This window comes from Sander vitreus, chromosome 4 (genome assembly GCF_031162955.1).
Source record: "Sander vitreus isolate 19-12246 chromosome 4, sanVit1, whole genome shotgun sequence".
In the NCBI taxonomy this organism is placed as follows: Eukaryota; Metazoa; Chordata; class Actinopteri; order Perciformes; family Percidae; genus Sander; species Sander vitreus.
The window spans coordinates 12828415-12851528 of NC_135858.1; the positions used below are offsets into that span (position 1 = coordinate 12828415).

The 23114-nt window shown below is 38.6% G+C and overlaps 3 protein-coding genes across 3 annotated transcripts; 1 reads left to right on the forward strand and 2 right to left on the reverse strand.

The window, feature by feature from the left end:
- Positions 1-1971: 1971 nt before the first annotated feature.
- Positions 1972-7262, reverse strand: myl6 (myosin, light chain 6, alkali, smooth muscle and non-muscle). Its single transcript, XM_078248372.1, has 6 exons — positions 7186-7262; positions 6845-6872; positions 5148-5291; positions 4361-4534; positions 3241-3318; positions 1972-2359 (listed from the first exon to the last, which is right to left on the reverse strand). The coding sequence occupies exons 1-6, from the start codon at positions 7186-7188 to the stop codon at positions 2331-2333; spliced, it is 456 nt and encodes a 151-aa protein (XP_078104498.1). The 5' UTR covers positions 7189-7262; the 3' UTR covers positions 1972-2330.
- Positions 7263-8476: 1214 nt separating this feature from the next.
- On the reverse strand, positions 8477-11110 carry tsfm (Ts translation elongation factor, mitochondrial). The gene is made up of 6 exons (XM_078248371.1): positions 10984-11110; positions 10534-10686; positions 10275-10403; positions 10072-10188; positions 9664-9745; positions 8477-9030 (listed from the first exon to the last, which is right to left on the reverse strand). The coding sequence occupies exons 1-6, from the start codon at positions 11029-11031 to the stop codon at positions 8636-8638; spliced, it is 924 nt and encodes a 307-aa protein (XP_078104497.1). The 5' UTR covers positions 11032-11110; the 3' UTR covers positions 8477-8635.
- On the forward strand, positions 10629-18367 carry endou (endonuclease, polyU-specific). Its single transcript, XM_078249596.1, has 9 exons — positions 10629-10717; positions 14022-14096; positions 14210-14332; positions 16189-16360; positions 16477-16682; positions 17414-17527; positions 17605-17711; positions 17810-17952; positions 18028-18367. Exons 2-9 carry the CDS (start codon positions 14039-14041, stop codon positions 18146-18148), a joined length of 1044 nt encoding a protein of 347 aa, XP_078105722.1. The 5' UTR covers positions 10629-10717; positions 14022-14038; the 3' UTR covers positions 18149-18367.
- The last annotated feature ends 4747 nt before the right edge of the window (positions 18368-23114 follow it).

Below are 23114 nucleotides of genomic sequence, written 5' to 3' on the forward strand. Positions count from 1 at the left end.
TTAGCAGCTTGTTTTTGCTGGTGCATTTCAAGTTACACATGGAAGAAATGTGAATGCTGTCAAAAAAACAAGGGCGCTTGCACCTTAAACAGCTGACAATGGAGAATTGTGTCCTTAATATCTGCAACAATATCCTCACTTTTTATCCTATCAAGTTTTATATTTTTTACTGTCCATTTTTTCATCTTCTTTCTTTGATATGTCAACATTGTAACTGTATATTATTACCTTTGTAGCCTATATTTACCCTCTCCACTGTTGTGTATGAATCAGGCAGGTCTGTTGGATCCGTCTTGAGATGTGACTGTGAGCATGTGTGTATGTGAACGCATGCCATTAGGATCTGTAAACCACATTACCGTTCAGTTTTATTTCCAGTGCCATTTGTCGTGTCACAAAGTTTGAAGAATAAAAAAAAAGAAAAAAGAAAACTGGCTTCGTTCTGCACATGACACGCCACGTCAGTGTCATGAAATATAATCCAGTCAGAAGGTGAAACTTTACAGTTAATGTCCGTCAAGCCAGTATTGCAGACCTCACCACAGCTGTGAGCATATATGGACTTCTTTATCTGTGTTATTACTACATTGTGTTGATTTTGTGATATGAAATAAGTGTATGTTCAGTTTCTGTATGTTTTTCACTATGCTGAAGGTAGAAGCAATTGCATTGATTATTATACAGTAGAAATCAATTTTTCCTCAATAAATCATCACATTTGTGCTGACGGTTACTCTGGCAGTTTGTATTAGAAAAAAGGTAAAACAAAAGGTTCAGGTTTTGAATACAAAATGTTTGGGGAAAAAATAAAGATGTGATGAGGATGTCATTGTGTGGAGTGGTTTGTTTTTTTTGTAAGCAACTTCACAGACTGGTAACAGAAAAAAGAACCACACATGAGGTAATGTACAAATTAATAAATGTTTACATGTTTGTCGGGATGCTGAAGAAGAGAGATTTAAAGATGTATGTCACATAGTAAAGCTCATTGTGGGACTGGCTCTAGTGGCTGTAATTCTGCACCAAGGCTGAATTTCGGAAAGAGACTTCAGATACAGTATTAGGGGACCACTAAGGTCTATATAAAAGCATCCAAAAAGCAACATGTCATAGGACCTTTAAAGGCAACACAGAAGTCATTTTGACATGACACAGTAGGAAAAGCACTGGTGTAAATATTAAAATGAATGATAGCTGAATTCTATTTAGCTGCTTCAGTTTCAGTGTCCTGGTATTGTGTACAGTATGAGGGCTCACTGTCATGACTTACTGGGACGCTTCAATAGAACAGACCAGTTTTGGTTCACTCTCACCGAGGCCCAACGTACACTTCCTGTAATTATTGCAGATTTAAATATTCAAAATGGAACTTTCTTTTAAAATGACCGTTCACAAAACAATCCAGACTCAAGGTCCACTTATTTGTTTTTGAGCTTTTGACTAAAATCAAGGTCCTATAGGTGCTAGGAGTCTTGCAAAGAGTGCTACGAGTCTTGCAAAGTTTGAACATCGATAACTCCAACAAGTTTGAACTGAACAATTTCCAACTGCTGATGAGAACCATGCAAATTTTATTATTTTTTAATTCTATATAATAAATCATCCTCAGTTTTTGTTGTATAACGTCTGGTCTGTTTTATTTTCTCATAAAGATGCAATTTCCCTTTGATATAAAGCACATTGCATCGCATGTCACTTGTTCATATAGTTCATGATTATTATAATGAAAATCTAATCTAGATCTTTTGCATTACACGTCAATCAATATTTTTAGGATATTTTACTGGTACTGATATTTTTCTATTTCTTAGATGTCTAATTAATATTGCCCAGACTTTCTAAAGGCATTTTGTAAGATTTCACTGATTTTTGGAGATTTCAAATATTAATATTTTTCTAACACTGTCTTGTAATGAGACTAAAAATGTGTAATATCTATAACCTATAAAGAAATATTTGATCCAAGAAGACTCACAGGCTGAATCCTGAAAACCAGGGTTTTATTCAATACTGTTAGATTTAACATGTCACATTATCATATCTAGCCAAACAAAATCAAAAAGCTTTTGACAACAAGACTGTTGGGTTGATCAACAAAGGGGTGAAATCAGGTGAAATCATCCAGAGAACCTTACTGCACCTGAATAATGTTTGGAAAATGAGATGAAAGGGTGTCTTCACATTAGCCAGAAAAGGCACTTTTGAAATAAAATAAAGATGTCAAAAAAAGAAAAGAAAAGACTTGTTGGAGGTAGGATGATGTGGATGGAGGACAAGACAAACAATACAAAAACATTCAGGAGTAAATTGGAAGTGTGCTTCTGAAATCCTCAACCGCTCATCACCATCCTGACGAGTTCTGTCAAGACAGAGAGGAGGAGAAACACAACATCAGCATCAAACCTGAAGAAAGTCAGACAAAAGCAGGAGCAAACTTCACAAACAACATCTGTCTTCGGGGATACAAGCCCTCTCATTGCCAGCAAAGAGGACTAAAAACCTGAAACGTTTTAGGATTATCAGATGTGGCCTGATGTTTATTAATGAATGAAAAGCAACTGGGAAAAAAGAAGGGACGAACAGGAGGTCAGAGATCTTGAAAGAAAACAAATATATTCAGACATAAATATAAAAAGGTGTAGCATGGTCACATGGCGGGAACACAGTGTCAGCAAGCATGTAGTCTATATCCACGACGTTCCACTTCTGGGATTGCTCTCGTTCTGCGGGAAATTCCGCCGGATGTCACTTATTTCAGATGTCCGTTACCTTCCGCTTTCTTTGTGTTGTAATTTTAAACTCTGGTGGATTTCTGAGGACTATGGTTAACTGCTCCTCAGATCTCTGCAGGGTAAATCCAGACAGCTAGCTAGACTATCTGTCCAATCTGAGTTTTCTCTCGCACAACTAAAACAACCTTTGAACGTACACGTTCCGCCAAAACAAGTTCCTTCCCAAGGCTATTTTGCAGAGGCATCATGGCTCCACTCGGCATTTAGCACTGCCCAAGACGATTGTGATTGGTTAAAAGAAATGCCAATAAACCAGAGCACGTTCTTCTCCCATCCCTGAATGTTGTGTGGACTAGCCAGACTCTCCTCCGCAGCGCGGAGTGACACTAAGACACAATGACGCTCGATGTTTTATACATCCACAACAGTAGTGTTGCATATTTTCATGAGGCACATTGCACTGTATAGGACCTGATAGAGTCATCTGAGTGCATCTGTGCAGTTTTACCTTCATAATTAATGCAGCCATTGGCATCTTCATGTCCCGCTAAAAGAGTCTCCACCTCCTCCTCTGTCATTTTTTCACCTGGAAGAAAACAAAGAAATACTATGTTGGAAAGACAAAAAAGTCCAGGGTGCTCAGGAAGTTCAATCACATGCTTGAAGGTGCTCTTTGGGGTCGGGAATTCAATTGAATGTAGAGAAAAAGAAAAAATCCAAGGCACTCTTCTTCAAAATTACTTAAAAAAGCCTTTATTTTACTGGCTATTTCATGATAGAAAATTAAAAGACATTGGGAGAAGCAACCCATGCGTAGCGGCACTGACAGCCTTCTTCAGGGTGTGCTTCCCAGACAAACAATATCCCCTTTTGTATAGGCTAATTGAAACCGCCTGAGTGACATGGTGAGTAACCACTTGAAAACATGCCAAAACAATCCACTAGGTGGCTGGCTGTAAATGTTCAAATACAAAAGAACAAAAACACAAAAAACAAGAAACAGTTCACTAAGTGGCTATACATAGTAAAAATCCACATACAGAGAGAGTCACTAGGTAGCTACATTACAAGTTAAGCCCAAACAATTATATACAGAGAAAATGGTAACAAGAAAGGACAGTGCCGCTACGCGTGTGTTGCTTCTCCCAATATCTTTTAAATTTTCTATCATGAAACAGCCTGTAAAATAAAGGCTTTTTAATTAATTTTGAAGAAGAGTGCCTTGGATTTTTTCTTTTTCTCTACATTCAAGAAATACTAAGCATTCCAAGACGCAATAAAGAAAAAGAGACAGCACACTGCCCTTGTGTTGACTTCGGGTCAAACTGACCCGTTTTTAATTTTTGTTTTATATCAGAAAATATGGGACGTAGAAATAAGCGCTGAACAATTTTATAATTTAAAACGTTGGAAAAAGCAAAAACATACTGTGAAAAAAATGGCGTCAGAAACATATTTTTCAAGGTTGACAGGAAGACAACACAAGGGTTAACATTGTTCTTGACAAAGATAAGCGCCTGAAGGGATTTTACTTTGCATGACAAGAAGACAGAGATAGGCCAGCTTAGCTAGATAAGGATTAATAATGACAAATCTTCTTTGTGTTTTGCTGGTTTTTGTTGACTTACCTAGTGTAGTGAGAACATGACGCAGCTCTGCTCCCATCACTGTGCCGTTTCCCTCCTTGTCAAAGACACGCAGACCCTCTACAATATCCTCAAAGGAGCCCTGGTCCTTGTTCTTAGCAATGGCCTGAAGCATGGGCAGGAACTGTTCAAAATCCAGCATCTTGTAGTTCATCTCTGCAGGTCAAACAACAAAAAAATGTTTTTATTTTAAACTGTTATGAAATTGGCAGATTTGTATGGATTTCAGTAAGCTTGCACAGAATTCAGAGAGCCTCTCTTTATTCCCAGCACAGCCAAACAATGGTGGAATGGAACTGTAAAATGCATTTTTTTTTTTTTTACAATATCACAGCTTTAGGCTAAATGTTAATTTATTAATTATATCATGGTTTGCTCAAACCTCATATTTTCATTGATTTGAAATATACAAATAGTACCACCTTTGCACATAGCACACACCTCTATACATACTAATTACTGTCAACATTAGAGCACCATCTCAGAGGACCTTACAGAGTTCATTAAGAACAGATGAGGACTTATTTGTGGAGTGGACTTGGAGTAAGGCTTTTATGGGTCATCAATATTAAAAGAAATGCTCTGTATGCTCATACTGTATCTGTATCCCAAACAAGCCAAAAACAGCAGTTCAACACATACTGATTCTCTGAGGCTGCAATGAGGAATTGTACACACAACACCCAACCTAACTGTTAGCCAAGGCAACGATAATGTAGTAGGTTGAATTGGTCTAGTTTTAGTTGTAGCTGGTGAATCAGAGACTTGCCTTCTAACTTGGGGTTTCCCAGGACCTTGAGCACCTCAGCATTGACAGGGTTCTGTCCAAGGGCCCGCATAACATCACCACACTGGCTGTAGGTGATCTTACCCTCACCCGTCCGGTCAAACAAAAGGAAGGCCTCCTTGAATTCTAATATGGAGACAGAGAGGTAGATCTAGCTATAAACTAAATTAATAAACATAACTCACAAACGTTCTGGAGACACAAGCAAACACATATGCATAACACCAAAGGGAGATACAGCTACTACTGTACATGTGTAATTTTATTGAATAAAGTTGTTTGTGTAGAAGAACAGCTGATACCACTGCTCAAGCTGTTTTGACATTCGACACATGCAATTAAGTTTTTGCATTTTCATGGCAGGAGCAGTTCCCCAACACTGCTGCGTAGGGAGGTTTCCTATCATCTGACACTGTTCTGGGAACATGAACGTAACAAAAACATAAACACAGTACTTATATACTGGGGCCTATTGATGACCAATTTACCTCATAAATGATGACACATAATGGCTCTTCCATACCAGACAGTACATAGAATAGAATGCCTTTTATTGCCATTATACCCATGTACAACGAGATTGAAGCAACTCCTTTTCCAGTGTCAACATGTACATATGAGAAATGTAACAACATGGAATAAAATAAGGATGCAAAAGAAAAAAAAGGGTGGGAGGGGCAAGGTGCACAGTCCAGAGACGCTATATACATATATAAAAATGATGAAAGATAAATATGGTGTGTATACAGTGTGATACGCATTGTGAAATGATATGGCACAGTAATGAAATTGCACAGAATTATCAGTGTTATCAAAAGTATTAAACATTAAATATTGCACAGTAGGTGGGTAGAAGAAAGTCCAGGGGTTGGGGTTAAGACTGTGAAGTGAAGTCAGTGCATGTGCGAGTACATTTGCAGCTTTTAATAATCGGTTTTCTGGTCAGGGTATTACTTGGTATCGGATCGGAAGCAAACACACTTTAAACACATAATCCACAAAACTTCTCATCGTCTACGCAACACCAACCTGTTAGTGAAGGCAACGATAATGTAGTAGGTTGAATTGGTCTATTTTGTTGTGGCTGATCTTGTCAGTGGCAGTGGGGGTTGTTGGAGCAAATACTATCTTTAAAAGCACAAATTGTTTCCAACTATGACAAGACTTCTGTCATGTTAAACATCACCACTAAGTAGCTGGCGTATGTGTTCTAATAAACTGTTGCTCTTTAAGTGCCACAAAACAATAGTTTCAGTGACATTTGCCACACCTTTAATTATGCCAGAGAAGTGAAGCCTGGGCCAACACCCTGATCCCCACTGCTATGCTAAAACCCAACCTGTCTTTATTATGACTGCCAGACATTTAGAGTGTATATTTCGGCATCAGCATGCAAAAACACCAACATGCTTAATTACAGTAATTACTTTTTTGCAGGTTAGTAACACTGAACCTCACACAGTTAGACAATTTTTAGTTTATTATATCCCAGTCTGTCAGAGTTACCTGAAGGGGTCCAGAGGCTTGAAGAGACAACAGTCGAGCTACAGGGTCAAAGTGAGGAATTCATAAAGCTATTTCTAATATTACGACGATGATATGTTAATATAGGTTACCCTTAACCATTAAAAAAAAAATGAAATAAAGAAATTTCTTTTGCTAATCAGATGTTAACTCACCCATGATCTGGTCCTCTGTGAAGTCAGACTGGTGGAGACAGGGTTAAAACGGCAAAGGGGAACAGAAGACTGGGGTTAGTGTGATATTCAAATGATTTAAGTTAATCCTCCATTAATGCTAACGTCACGTTACAGTTAAGTAAAGGATTGTGGCTAAAGGCTTAACGTTAAAGCGGCCAGTGAAGCAGGCCAGGACAGATACGCAGCTAATGTTATAGCTCAACGTTAACTGGTATAGATGTTTTCAAAATCTTCCAATGAAGAACAACGCGTTCTTTTATCACAAATCTTTTAAAAGTAGCCATTTCGATAGATTAGTCTGGAACAATATATATACTCACCATGTCTGTTTGCGGTTGTTGGATGACGGGCGAGGGGCTCGTACCTTCTCTAGGAGGACACCGACTATCACTGATGATGTCACAGCAGCTTGTAGAGCATCAGCCAATCACATGGCTCGATTTCACAGTTGCATTGCTCGCACTTTTGCACTGGTGCAGCTACAACATGCCACTCACACCCCCTATTTTTCTGATTAAATAATCATATGGGGGGAATCAGTTGGTGTTGGAGCAGTCAGGCTTGGGAGTGCTGTGTGTATGTATGAATGTATTTTGTGTTTTGTATTTACTGTTTAATTGTTTTAAGGACCCCCTCAAAAATGAGATGATTTATCTCAAGGGGTTATCCTACTAATAAATTAAAAAAAATACTTATGAAATAGTACTTAATAAAAAACTTGTAATAATAACTGTATTTTTTGTGGGTCATTTCCATGTGTGGGCCCTGTAATAATCACATAGCAACGATTTAACACAGGTAATCTAAATGTAATCTTCAACCACAGACTACAATTCCATTACTACTACTACTACTACTACTATTACTGTAAAAAGCAATACCTGAGGCTGTCACTTTATACATACTGGTATTATACTTACTGATACTGTACATACATGTCCATATAAATACTTATAAATATTGCCATATTGCCAACAATGACTGCTTTACTGTAATTGTTGTGCACATGATAACAAATAAATAACTTTATTAGTTATTGTTTTGACAACACAGACCTTGGGGAATCCTAAACTCAACAGACGCCCTAGTGTACTATTACAACAAAGTGTGTTCAAACTGTGAGGTAACAGCTAACTTTACTAAGTATATGAGGTTCCAAACAAGTTAGACCCCTTAAGTCTTTACCACCTTTCACACAAAGCAACAGCTCTGATTACATCATAGTCCTTGGACATAACACCCTTTTAAAACCCTAAAAAAAAAAAACACAAGGTGTTAAAACCAGTTATGTGTCGGTATGTGTGTATCCACCTTGTTTTCACAATAAGAACAGCTGTTTTTGACATTTTCTAGTGGTAAGGTTCATGGCTATGTTTTGTTCAAAATAATTTTGCACATCAGGCTGGAAAAAGTCAAGTCCCAAATAGACATGAACATTTTCTTCCATTTAACCTCACGTTAGGATGAAAGGAACTAAGAAAGCATGAAACAAGATGTAAATTATGAGAGTGTGTGGATTCATGTCAGTGAGTTACCTGATTAAGAGGATGTTCATGTAGATCTTATAATTTAGAATAATGAGTAGCATATACACATTAAAATGGACGAAGATTTACAGATTTTTTTTATTTTTTATTGTTGAATTAGTAATTTCATGGACCTACATATTCTGCTTTTAATTCATGACACTGTGTGACTGTCTGAATGTTGAATAGTTGCATTTCATATTTAACAGAGACATATGATGATTTCACAATGATTTCCCTCCCTTCATTTTGCTTCTTCATTGGCTGTCTCGCCACACTGAAATCGGACAAAGTCCAGCACTCGAGCCTGTTGACCCAGGAGAAACTGTGCCACAGTCCTGCTGGGGTCTCCCAGGAAGGTCTGAGGCAGCAGGCGTGTCTCACTTTCACCGCAAGGCAGGTCATCCATGTTGCCCAGAGACACAGGGGACTCTCCAACTATATGCTGTCCCAGCTTACGTCCTAGAGTTTCCCGTTCTCCCTCCTTTCCACCCTGAAATACGACCAGGGCGCCGTACCGACCCATTGCCACCTCAGTCTGGCCGCTCACACCACCGTGTACATACGAGCCAATGTGCCAGTCAGCGGGGACACCCACTGCCACCGCCCGCCTCACTGACATGTTCTCACCGAGGCGACCTGAGAGGAAAGAGCAAAGCATGTTTTATCAATGAATGGTGCAATAAATTGATTTCAGCAAAACATACCTTATTGCATAGATGTAGATAATTAATTGTGAGGTCTGAATGGTTCATTTTGACCCTCCTTTCTCAAGTATAAAGTATTGACAGTTCTTTTGAGGTCCAAAGATATTTTTGTTTCTTCTTCTTTTCTTTTTTTTCTTTGCTGTTAAGTGACAACAATTTGAACATTTCTAATGCAACACGGCATGTTTGATTTAAATGTAATGTTAGAATATTAGTATTGACACTATAAGTGTTTTCAACTATTGTCTATTTTTAAACCTGCAATAACTCTGTTTAACCACTTGGTCATGCTTCTCATTGTGTTATAACATGTCCAGAAGCACAAGTTTCTGCCCAGCTATGTTTCGAAACAAAAGCATGCATGGAAACGAATGTACAAGACGACATCAACTTAAATTTAGAAATGTGTGTTACACTGCCATCATCACTGGTGAAAACCCCAATTAAAGAAAATGCTGGTAGAAGGAGCGCAGGAGGGGCATGAGTTTGAAACGAAAACAATAGTGTTTTAGAGATTAACCGAGCAGTAACACTTCAGGAAAAAAATTTACATTTTCTTACTGACCTATTGTGAGAGCCACCCGGTCAGAAAGTGAAGCTCCTTCATTCACACTGAGTTTGTTTAACTCATCACCTACCAGGATACTCTGAAAACAATGTAGTATGTTAACAGAATCAAAGCAAAGCAAAGGAAACAGGGCTGGTGCGTTCCGATATCCTGAGTGAACAGTGTTGCATTTAGTTGTACAAAGTCATATATTCCTTCCTATCAGCATAGACCTCCAGTAGTCTTAAATACAGTAAGACTCCCCACTTAGCATGTAAAAGAAGTATATAAACATGGAAGAAATTGTTTATAACACACTAAAATGTAGTTGTAGTTGTTGTCAACAATTATGTCCAACTTCCAGCTCTGTAGTGAACAGAGAAGTTCTCCCAATGCCCAACTCCTGCAGTCAGTATTTGATTTTACCTTCACATATCCTGCCTGGCTTTTATTCCGGTGGTGGGCCAAAGTGGCAAATGCCACATCCTTAACCAGCTGTTGGAACTTTTCGTTGCGGGCGACAAAGTCTGTCTCACAGTTAACCTGCATCAAGCAGACGAGAAGAAAGACAACAGATATTGCTGAATGCCACATCATGTCCAACAAACTGGAAAGTGACCTAGTCTTACCTCCACCATAACTGCAGCTTTATCTCCTATAAATAGGCCAATCAGACCCTCTTTGGCTTTGCGACCCTCCAGCTTGTTAGCTTTGCTCCAGCCCTCCTTCTGGGCCTGCTCATGTAGCCACGTCTCTGCCTGAAGGGTTGGCAAATTACATAAATAACACAGTCACACAGACAGTTGTTTCAGTAGTCACCATATAGATATATTGTTGGACCACACCTGTATTGTGAATGCAGATAGGGGTTGAGAGAGGAGGGGTTACCTGTGCTATGTCGTTATCAAACTTCTCCAGTGCTTTCTTGCAGTTAATGAAAGTGTAGCCGGTGTTTTTCCGCAGTTTCATCAGGACGGCTTTTTCAGCTGCCAGAAGCTGACAACCTGTGTGTAACGACTGTACATGCTGGCGAATGCTGACCTGAGGATGACAGATGGGAGGACGTGTAACGGTAGTACATTAGTTCAAATAGTCCAGCGGCTGTCTTTAGTAGAGAGTCGCATCATGCACCACAGACTTTGTCACAACAAATGCGATTTTTAAGTAAATATAGTAGATATCCAGCCACAGTGATATATAACCAAACATGAAATACAACTGAATTAGCAACACAAATTAGATAAAGTAAGGAAGCTAACTAACAAACCAGCTAATGACAGCTCGAGCTTCAGGAAAAATGTTAAAAACATGACTAAGTGTAAAGCTTAATGTGCTCACCTTTGCAACGTCTCTCGTAATTATTCTAAATAAAAAGGTTAAAGACATCTTTACACCTCCTAAAAGTGAACTGACTTATGATAGCTCAGAATGTCATTGAAATCCACGATGTGTACGGAAGCCGCGTAGGGACGGAAAGACTTTACATAAAGTTGCTTATTACAGCGCAGCGCCTTCTACAGTGCAGGAGTACAGTTGCGTTTTCGAAGCCACATTCAGGTAGCTGTCTTGACCTCCTTTATACTTTCTATGGTCAAAGATCCTTTATACTATACTACGGTCTTATGGGTTGACCCATGGATGTATTAGACCTCACGATACTTCTTCTTCTTTAGATTATGGCAGTTTACACGCTGCTAGGCGTATTATTGCCATCCTCAGGAACTCACTTTAACAAACATGTTCTTCAAATTTTCACATATAACCCTGTATCATGTAAAAACTGTAAAACTACTTTTGCGATTAAGTGATGATTCTCATTTTTGCCCAATAAAGATTTAATTGAAAATGCTCTTATACCAAATATTGCTTTCTGTACACACACACACATATTATATATATATGTATACATATATATATATATATATATATTTAACATTCTAGCAAAACAAGCTTAACAGTTTCAGAACTCCCACATTCACAAAGCCCATTTTGATGTTTTCCTATGATGTATAAGGACTGATTCAACCCACAGTGACCAAGCCTTAGCCTACAGATTTTAACAGAATCTCTTTTAGAGCCATAACAATACCTGACTTTTTTAACCTGTGGTTGCAGAAAATAATGTTGTCTCCCTTTGGTCTCATTTTCCCATAGTCTCTGCCATTCCTTTTCAATTCTTCAAGTTCCACTCTTCCCAATAATATGCTTATATCTATCTTTGTTTTCTTTAGGCTGGATTTTGCTATTTATTTTTCCTTTAAGATTATTTTTAGGATATTTTTAGGCCTTTATTTGATCGGACAGCTCTGACATGAAAGGGGAGAGAGAGGGGGAATGACATGCAGCAAAGGGCCACGCGCGCTCTACTAGGTCAGCTACACAGGCGCCCAGATTTTGCTATATCTTTTAATAATAATAATAATAATAATAATAATAATAATAATAATAATTATTATTATTATACTTGTATTAATTCCACAAGGGAAATTATTAAATAAAAAATGTTCACTCTGTTGTTAGAATACACATTAGACAAAGGACTGAAATACACACACATGCTCAGTATACATGCACTAATGGAGAGATGTTTGATGATGATGAGATGGTTCGGTGCCTTGCTCAAGAGCACCTTGGCAGTGCCCAGGAGGTGAACTGGCACCTTTCCAGCTACCAGTCGACCACCATATTTTGGTCCGTATGGGGACTTGAACCAGTGACCTAAGATCCAGCTGAGTCACATACACCCCAAAACCTGCTCTCCCACTCTCTGTGAAAGTTTTCAGATATGATCCCATTACATTATTTAGATACTTTATGATACTTTATAGTAGGCTACATTTTAATATTGTCAGTGGTTGAATGTAACTAAGAACATTTCCTTAAGTATTGTACAATTCTGAGTTGCATAAGTAGGCTATTTCCATTTCTTTATAGGCTACTTGTCTATATTTATATTATATAGCCAATATTGTACTTTTTTACTCCACAATACATTTATTTGGAAACTTTAGTTACTATTTACTTTGCCGATTCAGATATACATATAAATCAACTAATAAATTATGTTATATCTTTAAGGATTAGATAGACTTAATTAATCCCAGTGGGAAATTTCAAAAGCTATTAAGTAGGAAGTAGGCCTAATTAAAATGAGCACCACCTTTAACAGCTGCAACATGCGTGGTGCTTACACATTAATGCATTAACACTAATTGTAATCCAGTGATATAATATATATTATTCTAAAATAGGACAGTAGGCTACTCTTATTTTAAGTATATTTTGATGCTAATCATTTTATTTAAGTAATATTTTGAATGCAGGACTTGTACTTGTACTTCTAAAAGTATTTTTCACGTGGTATTACTTCTTGGGCCCTTCCTTGGGGAGTTTGCATTTGTTCCCCTCAAATCACAATTAACAGGAGACCTGGTTAGCTGGTTGAGCGTGCGCCCCATGTGCAGAGGCTCAGTCCTTGACACAGCGGCGAGGGTTTGGTTCCGACCTGCGGCCCTTTGCTGCATGTCGTCCCCCTCTCTCTCCTACTTTCCTATCTTAATCTGTCCTATCAATAAAAGCCAAAAACAAATGCTACTGATAAGTTCCCTCTTATTGCTTTAAATTGTAAAGTGTTTGGACATTGTCTGTTTAAAAGCATCTTAAAGGCTCACAATATAAATAGGCTATACATTTTATTGTATACTCTATGCATTACTTAAAGGACCTACATGTCTGCTGTTTGGTATTTGCAGTGGGAGTATGTGTCCCCAACATGATCCGGGACACTGAAGCATGTGAGCTATTTTGAGTATTCTAAGCTATCTTGCATAAACCCTGTGAAATACAGCATCTGCTTACTCTGGCAGGAGAAATAATAAAGGCTCCTCCTTTGTAAATGTATTTTTATTTTATAAATGTGATTTTGTATTGGACAATATAGCCTTAAAATGCAATAGACTAAAAGAGACATATAGCCTCATAGTTTTAATGTAACAGAAATGATATTCATTGTCAAAAAAAACAACTGTGTAACATCTCAGATGGCATTATCACAGCTCACACAAGCACCGCCTGTGTGCTAAGCAGGTGTGCAGTTTCACAGAGAAGAGATACAGAGAAAAAGTTACACTTAAAAAAAATTATGTTAAGAGGTAATTTACAAATGCTCATTACCATTATAAACAATAGCTTAAAATTAAGAAGTAAAAATGTCACACCTGACATATTTGATCTACGAAACATGATCACAATGAAGTGATTGACATCCTGACTGACAGTATGGGCAGGGTTAATGTGATTGTTGTGTTTGGATTGGTCACATCCAAACTTGCTATAAAAGGTGAACCAAGCTAACAGTCAGTTCACCTTGTTTTCAGGTTGCAGCTGAGCCAAGATGAAGGCCATTGCTGTCCTTGCACTTTGGGTGACCCTTTTCCACCAGGGATACAGCAGTAAGAGATTTTTTTCTATCATCATAACCTAGTGTTACAGCTTTATATAACCATGTCATGCAGTTACATATAGGATTGTCATTAAGATACCAATCTGTTGTGTTGATTCTCAGACACCCTGGACTCATGTCAGGGTCGGTGTGGTTATGGAACAGACAATAGTTTCTCCTGTCAGTGTAACCCGTCCTGTGAGCGCTACGGAGACTGTTGTTCTGATTACACTGAAATATGTAAAGGCAAGTGACAAAAGCTTATTTTATGACTAATCATAGAATAAAATTGTATAGGAGAGAATAGACATCTTTATTTTCTGCACTTAAATACGCTTAAAGATTTCCTCTACCATAGATGAGATAAAGACAATAAATAACTAATAAGTATTAAGTGGGCTGAACGGTTGGGATAAAAGTGCTAAAATATTAACAATTAAAGCTAGGATAGGTACTTTATTTTTGGCGTCAAAAATTCCATAATAATCTTTCATCATATTGTAATACAAGTGGTCTTTAGTATTCAGGCTTGAGAAAATGTTAGCCTGTGGCGTGAGACTTCGGTCAATCACAGGTCATTTCAGAGAGAGATTATTGGCTGTTCTGATCATGCATTGCCCGTGTCACAGAGAGATGAGGGAACGCTGCAGAAAGAGGTCTTACTCTACTACCAACCACATGTCACCATTACTGTAGCTGTCTCACGTGCCATACAGTATATCACCACTGTCTGTCAGCTAGCTTCTATCTGTTTGTGTTAAGCTAATCTACTTATGACACCTGGTCACTTTCCCGCAGACACTGACTCTAAGCAGTCAACAGTCAAACAATCAGCCCTGTGTACTGCAATGAAGATCAGTTTCCTTAACCAGATATCTAGGAGTTGTTAGCAATTCCATCAAAAAGAGATTCTCCCTCTAAACTTCTCAGACTGCTTCATTCGTTTGAGGCTTAGAATTATCAGCAAAGATTAAAAGTCCAAAAATGTATCAGGACATTGTTTTTTATTATTATTATTTCTTCATCTCCTATTAATCATCTCATGACCCCTCATATTTATCTTGTGACTCTTTGTAGGTTCCCTACCCCTGGGTTGGGAACCACTGGACTAAACTACCTAACTGTTTATGAAGTAGTTAAAATTAGCCCCACCACGACCAGCTAGAACAGCAAAATGCTGATGTTTCAGTATTAATAATGTAATTTATTATAATATCAACATATCAATCACAGGGGAATATTTTTGTTGCAAAACTAGTACATTTACTTTTGTCCAACCTCTCTGGTTAAATCTTCTTTCAGTATTTGACCAGCCGGTGTCGCTGTTGGGCTGTAAAACACACTGAAAGCAAAAAGAAATTCAATTTGCTCTTCCCTCAACTTAACCTGCTCCCTTCTACAGCATTAATATCCAATGGTGGAAGAAGTATTCAGATCATTCACTTAAACAAAAGTAGCAGTACTTAAATATAAATGTACTCCATTACAAGTCTTAGTTTGAACATTTTAATCAAGTGAAAATACAGAAGTATTACCAACAAAATGTAGGACTTGAAGTATGAAAAGCAAAAGTACTCATTATAAAGAAGGACCCCTTTCAGACTCACATTATCATTACTGATTTAAACAGCATTTTAATGTTGTAGCTGCTCGAGGTGGCGCTCAGGCAAACTATTTATTTTATATACTGTAGGGAAGTTTAATAATGCATATATAAGAATCTATTATATCTGTTAATAGTATTTTATTTTTTTCTATTTGATTGAGTTATTGATTATACAGTCTGTTTGTAATTTATGTAAAATCTTAATCTGAAAAGGAACTCATAGATGTAAAATAAATGTAGTGTAATGTAAGTAAAAAGTAGAGTTTTTTTCCTCTGTAATGTTGTAGATTAAAAGTATAAAGTAACATAAAATGGAAGTAATCAAGTAAAGTACCTCAAATCTGTACTTAAGTACTAAAGTAAATGCGCTTAATAACTTTCCACTAGTCGTAGTACCACATGTGCTAGGCCTACAGAAATGCATAAATCACTATTCTACGTTAACAACACTAATATGATAAAGACATGATTTGTGTATATTTGTGATGTTGTGCAGGTGACGGAGGAGGTGGAGGTAGTGTGATCACTGATGCTGAGATCAAGGCTCTCTCTGAGACGCTCTATGCTCTGGATTCAAACAAGGCTTCAGCCTCAGAGTTGGTCATTGATCCTCAGGCTCTGGTGCCAGACTCTCAGACGAGTTCCAAAGATGATCTCGCCTCTGCACCGTGAGAAGACGATGTTATTAGCACAGCCCTCTATCATCGGCTCCTCTTCTTTTTGATCTTGATATACAGTATTTACCCCTTTTTCTGTGTATTTTTTTGTGTTTTTGTGCTTCCAGCTTGTTCCAATACCTGAATGAGGAGGCTCTGTTCTCCAGACCCACCTACGCTGCTCTCTTGGCTGTGCTGGACAACTATGACAGGATGACTGGACAGGCAGAGGACTTCAGTCCTCAGCAGCTGGCTGAGCAGGACGTCTTCCTCAAAGAGACCATGTCCAACACTGAGCTGGGCAGAGAGCTGTTTGCTTTTCTCTACACCAAAGGTAACTAGGTCCAGATGTATTAGTACATCCTGACACTGGTTGAGCACTACTCACATAGAGGTCTGGTAATACAGTAAGAGTTCTAGTAGACAGGAATTTAAAGTCTGACACTGTGGGTCCCCCAAAAGTTGAAGAAATTTAAGAAATTCTTAGTTTTGGAACTACAGTTCCCATAATGCTTTGACAGATGCAAACGAGATGTATAATTTTGCCATGTAATCAGTGAGTAAGCTGTGGGCTACAATTTTTTTTGCCTTGATTTATTTACATTTCATAATATTGGCACCATTAAAAGTATGCCTAATTAGCTATTAGCAGGTCCTGTTTGCAGTGTACGCACGCATGTGAAGACAACTATCACTGGATCATTGTATGCTGACGAAAACTTAAAATGTGGTGATTCTTAGGAGAGTTCCCCAGTTATAAGGAGTGTCTTTTTCCTATAATTTCTAAGAGGATGTATGAACATGTATCCACGATGGACATAAGATATACTTAAATCCTCAGAATGTCTAAGTCACACTGAATATAAAAATCTGTTTATCATGGCTGTGTGTTTAGACTCGACTGAGTTATGACTCAGAGAAGAAGTGACTCAAATTGCAGCAATCTAGCAGGGTCTTTAAAGTACTTTGTTTGCCCTTTTACCACAAGCAGTATCTTTGCCTCATGTCTCTTTTCTATGTCTCTTCCTCACAGTTTTTAAAGTGTATGTTATTCTGTATTGTAAGGCATCTATGCATCAGAAGAAGAGTTCATTCAGGACCTGAAGATGATGTGGTTTGGTTTGTACTCCCGCAACAACAACAAGATGGACTCCAGCGGCTTCGAACACATCTTCGCAGGTTCGGACAGAGCAGATTTCTTACAAACACCATAGATGGTTTGCTTTGTGATTATTAAGAAACACATTCTGTATTAGGAGAGGTCAAGGGAGGAAAAGTGTCTGGTTTCCACAACTGGATTCGCTTTTATCTTCTCGAGAAAAAAGGACAGCTGAACTACTACAGCCACAGCTTCAATGGACCTGTAAGCATCCACAATTCAGACCTCAATATGTTGATTTAAACTGTGACATGTTTAGCACTCCCTTCATTTTCTCTCTTTCTTTCTTCACCTGCTCTCAGTGGGCTACCTACCCTGATGTCATGGGGATGCAGTTCATGTGGGAGGGCTACTACAAGCAGGTCGGTTCTTCAATCATTGGCTGCAGCCCTGAATTTGACTTTGCCTTATACAGCCTCTGCTACATTACTCGCCCTGGAAAACAGTGAGTACATGTCATATGTTTTTTTGCATGTAAATCTTTTCCGATTTAAATCGTTTTATCGTCTCTCATCCGCAGGTGTCGTCTGAGCCTGGGAGGGAAGGAGCTTATTATCCAAACGTACACGTGGGATAACTCTTTCTATGGTGATGGGAAGAAGTACATTGGCTCTGCCTTCCCTGCAACCCCGAAGAACTGAAGCTGACATCTGCTAAATAATAAGCAACTCACGGAGGAGTCTGCTTGTGTTTCATTACACTCATGAATTGAATAATAATATTTCTCTTAATGAGAGGTATTCATATTCATTCACATTTAATTAAACTTGTCTGTTTCAAAGTAAAAAAAAAAAAGTGGTGATATAAAACCGCTTATTTTCATTCCCAAAATGTTTCTATAAAGCAGGAATAAAAGGAAAAAAGAATATATCTTCACATATTGCTTCTTTTCAGAAGTGGCCCACTCTGACACATGCATACCCACTTGCATAAATAAAACAGTAAACCAGACAGTCAATTAATCTGCAGTGTAACCTCTCGTCAACAGTCTTACAGACCAAGAGAATGTGGTGTTCTCCCAAGGGCATGATCAAACTGTGCCTAATGGGGCAAGAAATGGGCGTTTACACACCCTGAGAGGCACAATACTGACACCAACCCTTCAGTAGTAAGAGCATGTGTGCATCTGACACAATTGCTTATTGTCCTATAAAACAGCAAAACAAAAAACAAAATGCAGTCTTTTGCAGTATGAACTATAGAAACAAAAAGACATTAACAGATCCTGTTCTGCTTGACCTGCTTCAAACAGTAGCCACCAGCTAAACCTGTTCTTATCAGCTGTCCATAAAGCTGTTTGTAACTCCCCGTGTGTGTGTGTGTGTGTGTGTGTGTGTGTGTGTGTGTGTGTGTGTGTGTGTGTGTGTGTGTGTGTGTGTGTGTGTGTGTGTGCGTGCATGTGTGTGTCCAGCTGGGATGGGGGTTGATTTTACTCTTTCACTCATCTAGGGTGACTAACAGGATAAATCCTGGTCTGCCGACAGAACAGGGGGACACACTTGCAGCCCTGTTTGAAGAAAGTATTACAGGAGATGGATCTGCCACTGATCCCATTGTCCACCAGTCTGTGTGCATTCATGCAAAACAAGAGCACAAGACCAGTCAGTTCGCAGGAAAATTGCGGCCTTCAGCAATTCATCTGTCTTGGGCCTCACATGCAGTCAAAGTGTTGCAGCAACAATAAAGTTAGCCCAGGGAAGAATTTCTCTATCTCTCTATATCTGTCAGAGCATATTACATTTTCTGAGCTGATGACTCTAGAAATTAGAAGAGTAAATCTTCTATCTTTTCACACTGCCTTCTTTTTAAAGCCCCGGTTGAATCAAATTAAACCACAGTGGGGCAAAGAAAAAAAGATTCAATTGTTTCTTTTGTCACTCACACAACTTCATAATCGAATTATAGCTGGCCACCCGCCAGCGTGTCCTCGCATCTCCCCCAAATGGGCTTCTCCTGGCAGATCTCGTGAGCCACCTGACTTTTGTTTTGTAATTATATTATCCCGCTCTCCCTTTAGCGTGTTGTGGCTAATGGCTGCGCGGGCTAGCCCAGCTGCACATGCAGAAACAAAGCTGCTTATGGGGCCAGACAATGGACCCGTGGAAAAGGGACGCCTGAAGGCGGTCAGCCAATGAACACGCACAACAGGGGGCCAACAGAGGGTTTAGGAAAGGGTTAAGGGGGTTTAGGGGTTCAGGCAGAGGGGGGTGTCTATTTTACCCAGTAATGGGGTCCATCAATGAGATGGTTAGTTGGAGGACACATGGTCAACATCAACCCTGCCTCCCCAGGGTCGGTGTTGGGCTGGAGGGAGGTTCAAGTTCTGGCTTAGATGCCGGCCATTTCTAAAGTTGATTGGGGACCATGAAATACAGAACAACATTCATTCTCTGGAGTTTTTTGTGTGCTTTCCGAACAATTTTATGACCATATTGTCATTTGAAGTGGATTCAGACATATGCAGAGTGAGAGATACAATCTTGATCCACTAAACTGACCTTCTCAAGGCTGCTGATCTTGTAGGAGGAAAAGGGATTTTGATTTTTGATTGCTGCATATGCAATCCATCCATTTCCATAAACATGAACTATACAAAAACACACACACACACACACACACACACACACACACACACACACACACACACACACACACACACACACACACACACACTAATATGCACACGATCCTCATGCTGTGACATTGGCATCTCTCAGAGGACTTCCAGTATGACAGATGGACAAAGCCCATTTTCCCCCACTGTCACAAACAGATACACTGGGGATTCATGGGAAGGTCATGTTTGTGTGTCTACTGGAGTGAAGTTTTATCTGTCCTTCATATTTTTATTATAATTAACTCAATTCCCATCTCATGAACATACCTCGAAAAGGTGAGGCAGTGTCCTCTGAGCAATGTGAACATGCTGAGCGAGCTGAGCAGCCAGTGGAGAATAGATGAGCATCTGAGCCAGAGAAGGCCTGAGTTTAAGAGAAGGCCATCTGCAGCAGGACTTCATCATGTGCGGTCAGCACTGAGGGACCTGGGGACATTATGGCACACATACAGTTTTTCCCTTGGGCACCACTTGTGGAACATAAAGACTGGGTGATATACAGTAAGTGGGTCAAACTGAAAAGAAAAATGATAAAGTAATAAGAGCAGTTTTGTCATGACAAATGTATTTAACAAGTTGGGATGCAACTCATACCCCTAAAACAAAATTAAATACAAATTCTAATGTATTTTACTAACATGAACAGTGTTATGAATGTTTGCAATGGGGACACAAGGCCTCATATTCCCCTGCTAGTCCCACTCTGGGGAGGCAAGAGGCCCGGCTCTGCTATTCCCATTTCAGGCTGCAGGTGTGGAATAGGAAAGGCAGAGACCCACAGGGAGGAGCAGTGGGGAAGGTGGTCGGACTAGGAATGAACGGGGAATGAGAAGGGCATAGTTTGGGTGTGCAGATTACCTTGTAACATACCTCAAGCCCCTCTGTTAGAGCATGTGGGGCTCGGTTTCTAAATCATACAAATGATCTGCCTCTCTGTTCCCCGATCAGTGATGATGAGGGTCAAAATGATATCCTGTTGTTGTTCCGTGTCTTTGTCACAGAACATTAGTGTTTTATTATAATTAACTCAATTCCCATCTCATGAACATGCCTCGAAAAGGTGAGGCAGTGTCCTCTGAGCAATGTGATATATATATATATCACATATATATATATATATATATATATATATATATATATATAACATATATATATATATATATATATATATATATATATATATATATATATATATATCACATATATATAAATTGTCCTACCACTGACACAAGCCTTTTGGTTGTAAATTTAGAAGGACATGGAATTATTTTACTAAAAAGCATAAATTAGGGCTGTTTAGACACAATAATCCTCAGTTCCATACAGCATGTCCCTTTTGAGTCACTTCATAAGTGTAGGATTTTTTTTTCTTTCTTGGTCAGAGCAAAGCCTCAGATACAATTTGTGTGTTTTTGTGAGTGACTCATTTGTATGTGTTGGAGTTGATGATTTGATCGATATGTGCAAGTTTAAAGTTTGATTTGATGATCAAGTTATCTGAGAGGCCTGTAATGTATGTATATGTAAAATATAAAGATGATTTTACCACCATTTTAAATGTTTTTCAATTTTCAGAACAAACGTATAGGATAATAAAAGAAAATCAAAAAACTTACACCATACATCATACAGCTTTTGGCCTGAAAAATACCAGTGGTGGAATGTAACTAAGTACTACACTTAAGTACTATTTTGAGGCACTTGTACTTGAAGGGGAACTTCGCTGTTTTTGGACATCAATGTCTGTTTACAGGTCTTTTATTACTTATTATTATTTATTACCGCATATATGAAAAAAGTTGTATAAAGCATTTTTGTGGCTGCAGAGTGAGCTGCATGAAGTCTGATAAATTGCCTCAAGTGATGTCACTTGAGTCAGCGTTGGTTGGTGCTGAAGACTACAAGTTTGAAACGGGAAAGAAATCTGGGGTTGTGGAGTTAGAAAGAAGTGATCTTACCTCTGTGGCATGCTCTTCATCTATGCTTGAGGCTACATTAGCCGCTACTAGCATAACAAACAAATCTCTCACTGAGGTTGTGTTGCATTGTAGGTATTTTAGGCGCCAGGTTTTGACAAGGAAGAAGAATGTGTGAAATATATCTCTGCTTCTGCTGCATCCATTTAGATACTTTTTTTTAAAAAACTGTCTACCGTAGTCTGACAATATTAGTGCAATGCTTAATCGGTGGAGTAGGCTACTCATTTAACTTGAGTATTTACATTTTATGCCACTTTATACTTCTACTCCATTATATTTCAGAGATACATATTACACTTTTAACTCCACCATATTTGGCAGCTATAGTGTTAAAAAATTATCGTATTCTAAAGGGTTCATTGTAGAACCAAAAAATGGTTCTTTTATGGCATCGTTCCGAAGAACCATTTGTGGTTCCAGTTAGCACCTTTATTTTTCTGTGTGTTATATAGCCTATTACTTTGCAGATTCAGACATACAGACATTAAGATCAGTAGCCTATATAAAATATGATGCGACAGTATATAGTATAAAGCTGTAAAAACAAAAGCTCCCCTTGAACAGCTGCAACTTTTAAATGCTGCATAAAATATTAATAATCAATAAAAATCATGAAATAATAACATAACAGTATGAAAGCAAGTAATAAGTATATGCTACTTTTGATAGGCTGCTTAAAGTAGACTACAATTGCTGATGGTGCTTTTACTTAATGCAGAACCTCCTACTTTTAATGGAGTATATATAACAACATTGAATGTGGGTTAAGCTGCAGAAGTCATGGACCTACATGCTGCAGAGAGAGGAGGCCATTAATGAGTGTCAGAGAGTGCTGTAACTGCGCACCTTATGTGACCAAACTTACCCCGTCTGGTCAGAGCTGCCTCTTGGGTAAAATGAACTTGTTCAAAAGCCTGTCTGAGGAGGGATGGATGGCTGATGAGGGGATGGAGCAAACACCTGCTCACACGCAACTTCAAGCTGTCACATACAGTTAGGCTCATCCGACTG

Excerpts from the sequence above, each read along its gene's own strand:
- myl6 (XM_078248372.1), bottom strand. Across the intron at positions 5,292-6,844 it reads CACAGAGGACCAGATCATGG|AATTCAAGGAGGCCTTCCTT; the intron begins GTGAGTTAACAT and ends TCTCCATATTAG. Across the intron at positions 2,360-3,240 it reads TGGCTGCATTAATTATGAAG|AACTCGTCAGGATGGTGATG; the intron begins GTAAAACTGCAC and ends CTGTCTTGACAG.
- endou (XM_078249596.1), top strand. The coding sequence starts at position 14,039 with ATGAAGGCCATTGCTGTCCTTGCACTTTGGGTGACCCTTTTCCACCAG. Across the intron at positions 14,333-16,188 it reads TTACACTGAAATATGTAAAG|GTGACGGAGGAGGTGGAGGT; the intron begins GCAAGTGACAAA and ends GATGTTGTGCAG. Across the intron at positions 16,361-16,476 it reads GATGATCTCGCCTCTGCACC|CTTGTTCCAATACCTGAATG; the intron begins GTGAGAAGACGA and ends TTGTGCTTCCAG.
- tsfm (XM_078248371.1), bottom strand. The coding sequence starts at position 11,031 with ATGTCTTTAACCTTTTTATTTAGAATAATTACGAGAGACGTTGCAAAG. Across the intron at positions 10,687-10,983 it reads TTACGAGAGACGTTGCAAAG|GTCAGCATTCGCCAGCATGT; the intron begins GTGAGCACATTA and ends TGTCATCCTCAG. Across the intron at positions 10,189-10,274 it reads AAGCTGCAGTTATGGTGGAG|GTTAACTGTGAGACAGACTT; the intron begins GTAAGACTAGGT and ends TGCTTGATGCAG.